The 6,000-nt window shown below is 53.5% G+C and overlaps 1 protein-coding gene across 1 annotated transcript; it reads left to right on the top strand.

Moving 5' to 3' along the window:
• Window positions 1-342: 342 nt before the first annotated feature.
• Window positions 343-1,759, top strand: LOC102716064 (probable carboxylesterase 2). The gene has a single exon (XM_015840983.2). It carries the CDS (start codon window positions 465-467, stop codon window positions 1,518-1,520), a length of 1,056 nt encoding a protein of 351 aa, XP_015696469.2. The 5' UTR covers window positions 343-464; the 3' UTR covers window positions 1,521-1,759.
• The last annotated feature ends 4,241 nt before the right edge of the window (window positions 1,760-6,000 follow it).

The following is a 6,000-nucleotide window of genomic DNA, read 5'->3' as shown; positions in this document are numbered from 1 at the left end:
AAAAGTGCTACTATATAGTTCGTCAAAAAGAGAGAATTCCGGTGTAAATTAAGTGCAGGAAACGCGCCATCTCAGAGCCGGTCTCTGAACTTTCGGAGGGCGAGGCGATCGAGAGAGGTGTGAGTGAAGTGTGAACCGCGAACCGCGCGGGCACCCAGGGCACATGCGACGCACGGTGGCGCGCGGGAACGAGAGGCCGGGTGGGCGGGCGGGCCGGCCGCGGCGTTAAAGCGGTCGAAAGCCCACCACGATCCGCGCCCGAAAAATAGTGCGGTGCGCCCAGCCTTGTCGGCTGCCGCGCCACATAAAACCGGACCCATCCCGCGGCAGCGGCGTCTCCGAGACACTCGCAGGCAACAGCGGAGGAGAGGAGAGGGAGAGCCACTTCACTCTCTCACACTCCACGCTCTGCCACTGCCACTCTCCAGCTGAGCGCCGCAGTGTGTGTCTCCCTCTCCCCGGCTATGGCCTCGCGGATCTTGCTCCCTCTGTTGCTTTTTCTCCTCTGCTCGCACGGCGGCAGCGGCGCGCCGGCGGGGAGGCGCGGGATGCGCGTGCCGCCGTTGGCTGGGGACCCCAACTCGCAGGTCAAGTTCGACTTCTCCCCGTTCTTGATCGAGTACAAGAGCGGGCGGGTGAAGCGGCTCATGGGCACCGACGTGGTGGCGGCGTCCGCGGACGCGCTCACCGGCGTGTCGTCCAGGGACGTCGCCATTGACCCTGCCAACGATGTCCGCGCGCGGCTCTACCTCCCCAGCTTCCGCGCCACGGCGAAGGTGCCCGTGCTGCTCTACTTCCACGGCGGCGCGTTCGTCGTCGAGTCGGCGTTCACGCCCATCTACCACGCCTACCTCAACACGCTCGCGGCCAAGGCGGGCGTCCTCGCCGTGTCGGTGAACTACCGCCTCGCGCCGGAGCACCCGCTCCCGGCCGCGTACGACGACTCGTGGGCGGCGCTCAAGTGGGTGCTGGCGAACGCCGCGCCCGGGACGGACCAGTGGCTCTCCCAGTACGGCGACCTGTCGCGCCTCTTCATTGCCGGGGACAGCGCCGGCGGAAACATCGCGCACAACCTCGCATTGCGCGCCGGCGAGGAAGGCCTGGACGGCGGCGCCAGAATCAAGGGGATGGCACTGCTCGACCCGTACTTCCAGGGGCGGAGCCCGGTGGGCGCCGACGCCATGGACCCTGCCTACCTCCAGTCGGCGGCGCGCACCTGGAGCTTCATCTGCGACGGCAAGTACCCGATCGACCACCCGTACGCGAACCCGCTCGCGCTCCCGGCCTCGTCGTGGCAGCACCTCGGCTGCTCCCGCGTGCTGGTCACCGTCTCGGGTCAGGACCGCCTCAGCCCGTGGCAGCGCTCCTACTACACCACTCTCCGGAGCAGCGGCTGGCCGGGGCAGGCGGAGCTCTACGAGACACCCGGCGAGGGCCACGTCTACTTCCTCACCAAGCTCAGCACGCCACAGGCGCAAGCCGAGATGGCCACCCTCGTCAACTTCATCAACCGGAACTAGCGCGCGCAGTAACACGAATTCTACAGTACCACTACAGCGAGTAATTAGTCACTAGTGAGGATTGATGAGGTGATTACATTTTTCGTTCTTTTTTTACCTTTCTTTGGAGTCCGTACGTCGAGATTCCTTCGTCCATCGCTACGGGCCTACGGCCATGAGTACGTTGATTGGTTCCTCCGCCACAAACCGGCAGGACGGAGAGGGGCCGGGACCGTGCTCGTCTGCTCGATCCAATCCATCGCTCGCGTCTCGTACCATTAACTGCAGCGTGCTACTGTTACTGTGTTACAGCTAAATCCGGCCAGCGCGTGCAACGGTGACGACGACGCATTCAGTGGTTGGCCGCTGCGTGCAGTTACTAGTAATAGTGCTTATAGTAGTAGTTGTAGTACTACCAATATATACGGTCACAGTCAGTGTCACTATATTGCTACCAATCTGTATTTTTTTTTTTGTACCGCTGGTGCGGGCTACTGCTACCGTGCCCCGTGGTGATTAATCGAAGTGGAAAAATGTTCTCACTTTCTCAAGGTGACAGAAACCAACCCCGCGGCGCCGTTCACGTGCCGGTCGTTGCGGCGGAGAATATGTGTCGGTCTCGCGTCCTCGGCTTCCACTTTCTTTTCTCCCCGGGTCGTGTGCGCGGCGTGCGTCGGTGTGTTTCCCGCATTCGTGGGATCGGTTTCACCGATGCGCTCCGCCTCTACCCGCGCCGGTGATAGTGGAGTAGTTTGGTGTGTGTTCGGCCGTGGACGGACGGTGCGCGCACTGCCGCGGCATACCGGTCGTTTTTGGGAGCACCGACGAGGTGTGCATTTGGGAGCTTTGCGTGCACAGGAAACGGCAAAGCTCATCATGGTGTGTTTGTGATCCAGGGCCGCTTTTGATCGGAGCGGAAGCACGCGCCTTTGCTAGCTATAGCTTTGCTTGTCAAATGCCCACACTCACACCACATGGGATGTCCAGTTAATTAGCCGTGTACTTTGTAGTGATAACAGGGATTAGTACCTTTCCGCTTTCGGGAATTATACCTCTCGAACAGCCAAGCAGCTGCCGTAGAGATTAGAGAAGATAATACTACTAAACGGCTCGACACGTACGCCGGCCTGTGACCGTGCACGGGTAGCGTGCTACGAGCTGGCGCCGTTACGATCTGGTCCCTCTGTTTCTGCAGGCTGGGTGGGGCATGGACGACTTGTCTGCATCTGGTCCAAAACCCCAGATCCACGAATGCTGCGGCGCCGGGCGCTGTGCATGGTGGCCCGCGCGCCGCGCCGCGGGCGTCGTCCTGTTATCTCGCGTTCTCGCAGCGATCCGAGTGGCAAGCGGCGATCGCAACGCAACATGCAGAAGCGGATGGTGCACGGCTTTTCTGCGTGCGGCAGCCAAGGGCGCGCGGTCACATGGCGTGCCCGCCGCCCGCCGGGGTAGGTAGGGTCCCCGTCCCGGCGTCCCGGCGCGCGGCATGTGAGCGTTCTGTTCTTTTTCGTGGGTTTGCACCTTGGCTACTCCTTTATCACGGATTTTTAGCGGCTCCTCGCGTGTGTTGCTTCTTCGGCCATTCACTTGCAGAGCACACACCCACACACCAGTTATGGAAGGTGAGGTGATATTGATGCTGCTTGTCGGTACCCGGTACTAGGGTTCGGCAATATGAATTTTGTCTCGTGAGCAATCCTTTTCATGATTCAGCTGGTGTAGACTGTAGAGCTGTACACTGAGTCACTGACCAAGGCCGTTTGGCATTGTATGGGTAAGTTATCTCATCCTTGCCACGGAAAACCTAATAATAAATTAGTATATGATTAATTAATTATTAAAAATATAAAATAGATTAATATGATTTTTTAAAACAACTTTTTTATAAAAATTTTTTATAAAAAATACACCGGTTAGCAGTTTAGAAAACGTGAGCACAAAAAATAAGGAGGGATAAGTTAACTAACGGGGCCTAACTGATGAACTAGGCTTTGGTTTAGTTTGCATTGAAGCATATTGTCTTTTCGTTCTGAGCCACGTATGCAGTTCTTCAGGAACCAGAAACTGTTAGTATCATTTAAACCGACTGGATTCAAATTAAAATGTAGGAACATAAAAAAAACATGGGAATAGAGAAAACGTATGGTTTTGACACAATTCCATGTTTAAAATAGAGGATTAAAAAATAAAAAAATAGTTAAGACGATGAAAAGCACATGAATTACATGAGAGAGATAGACCCTAATAAAAAGGTTTCCAGTTGGACACTTGACCCCCATCGTACATTTCCTCGAAAACTTATATGAAATTAGGCATTCCATATAATTCAATAGGATCAAATCCTTTATTTAAAATTAAGAAGGAAAAAATTCTCAATCCTACAGAATTCTGACGTTTTTTCTTTAAATTCAGTGGTGCCTTAAATCTGAGTCTACAGAGAACCTACACTACTATCATTGTGGACCAAAGAACGCTGAACCCCTGATTGAGTTACAACGAAGGGAAAAAATAATGTAGCGTGGCATCGCAAAAGGCACACACTTTATCGACCGGATCAAGTGAACAGCAATCAACAACAGGCTGAGGAAACTGGAAAGGCGTCACCTTTACGAACCGCGCGCTCCCGCCTCCCAGCAATGGCACTGCTGCTTCCGGCAGCATGAAGCTGAAGGAGAACCAGACAACCAGTGGAAGAAGGTACACCAGCCAAGGATAGCGTCCATCAGCGGCAGCGGGGGTGGCCGGAGAGTGCCACCTCAGCGCCGGACAATAGATCGACGGGTCACTACGGCGAGGTCCTGTATGACCATCAGAAGCTCTGTTCGTTTCATGTTTTTTTTTTTTGAGGAAAATTGAAAGAGAAATCTCAAATATCATCCTCAGTTTGAGGTAAGATGATCTGCAGCAATTTTCTCCTCTTTAATTCACCTTAGTTTGGTTTAGCACCCTTCTCACACGTGCTGTCTGATCTTACCTATTTTTTAGTCAACATGGTGTTGATGCTTATGTCGGTCAGGATCAATTACGTAGCTGCAATATCCCTGCTCGTGACAGTAGTTTCAGTGTGTCGTTGGACAAATGTAATTACACGTTTTCATTCTTCGACATTTTGACCATTAGAGATTAGCAATTACGTATGTCTTATAGGACCCGATGGTAGCTTTGTTCAACGGATTCAAGGTGAGGAAGACAAGCTCTGTGTGGCACTACATCGCTGAGATAAAGGATGGGCTTCAAGCCACATACACACGGAGGAGCAAATCTGAAAATTGCAATACTTAAAAGCCGCAAGATTTTGAGGCCTCTCAGCGATTCAAGCTGCCGTGGCCACCAGCGGGTGCCGACATGCCACCCCAGCCTTTTTCCGGCCATTTTGCAAAAAAGCCCTTACGGTAACTGGTAATTTCTTATAAGTCATTGCTTATTTGTTATTGGTCCCCGCGAATACATTCTCATGTTCTGGGTATTTGCTTACAGATCCTCCACAAAATAGAAAATCCTCCACATGTTCTGCGAAGGAGAGAAAAATCCGACAATAGGACCGTGGGTCTTAAAAACATAAATGAGAGGGGCCTTTTTGAAAAGGATATAATCCAGGAACCCTAGCCATCTCACAGCTTTCCCTGCCCTCCTCCCCCACGCCGCGTCCTGCTCGCGCCGCCTCCGCCTCCACGTCCACTCGGGCCGGCACCGTCGCATCCTCCTCCCGTGTTGTCCGCCCCCATCCGTCGGCGATTCTACCCGAGCGAGTGGCCTATGCGCCACCCCCGCCCCCGGCGCGCCGCCTACCGGCCGTCTCGTGCTATCTATAGAAGGAGAGAGACCTGAAAAATCATGTCTTCCAGAGGGTGTGCCTCCGTTTTGCTCTGCTCCCAGTCCCGCCTCTGCGTGCTCCTCTTCTCCCTCCTCGCCGGCCTCTCGGCCTGCCTCACCAGGCCGCCATGTCGTCCGTGCCATCAAGGTTGTCCCACATCGCCGCCGCCGCCTCCTCCTTCGATGATGCGGCCGGGGAGTCCAATGAACTGCTGCCGGTAGCAGCGTCCGGTCGGCCCAAGAGGACGATGGTCCGTGCTGCCTGCACTGATTGAAAGATCTTTGCTTACTGTGGTAGTTCGTGGAACTACGGGAAGGCTCTTGGTTAAGCGGATTTTGGGTTGTTTGGTGGAGGCGATATTGGAGCTTTTAGTTTTAGTCACTCAGTGAAAAGATCGCTGATTTCTTCGGTTGTGATTTGAATTGCTTCAAATTTGTTTATGTTTTCTCGTGGTAGGACTTTAACTAGACAGATTGATCTGTGCTGTACTGGTCAAGGTCATATTGATTAGTTTCTCACGTTTCAAACAGACAAAGAAATTGATTGGCATGTTCTTTTTATTTTTATTTTTTTGAGGTTTGACAAACTTATCAGACCTGTTAGTTATGCATATAGCTTAGTTTGTCTTCTTGATCTGTTCACTGATGGATTGTCTTAGTCAACATAGTTAACTGTGTCTTTTTGTAT

This window comes from Oryza brachyantha, chromosome 9, assembly GCF_000231095.2.
Source record: "Oryza brachyantha chromosome 9, ObraRS2, whole genome shotgun sequence".
Classification (NCBI taxonomy): Eukaryota; Viridiplantae; Streptophyta; class Magnoliopsida; order Poales; family Poaceae; genus Oryza; species Oryza brachyantha.
Note: the sequence above shows the minus strand (reverse complement) of the source record. Positions and strands in the feature narration are given on the sequence as shown.

Bases quoted from the DNA above. Each gene is read 5' to 3' on its own strand.
- LOC102716064 (XM_015840983.2), top strand. From the start codon at position 465: ATGGCCTCGCGGATCTTGCTCCCTCTGTTGCTTTTTCTCCTCTGCTCG.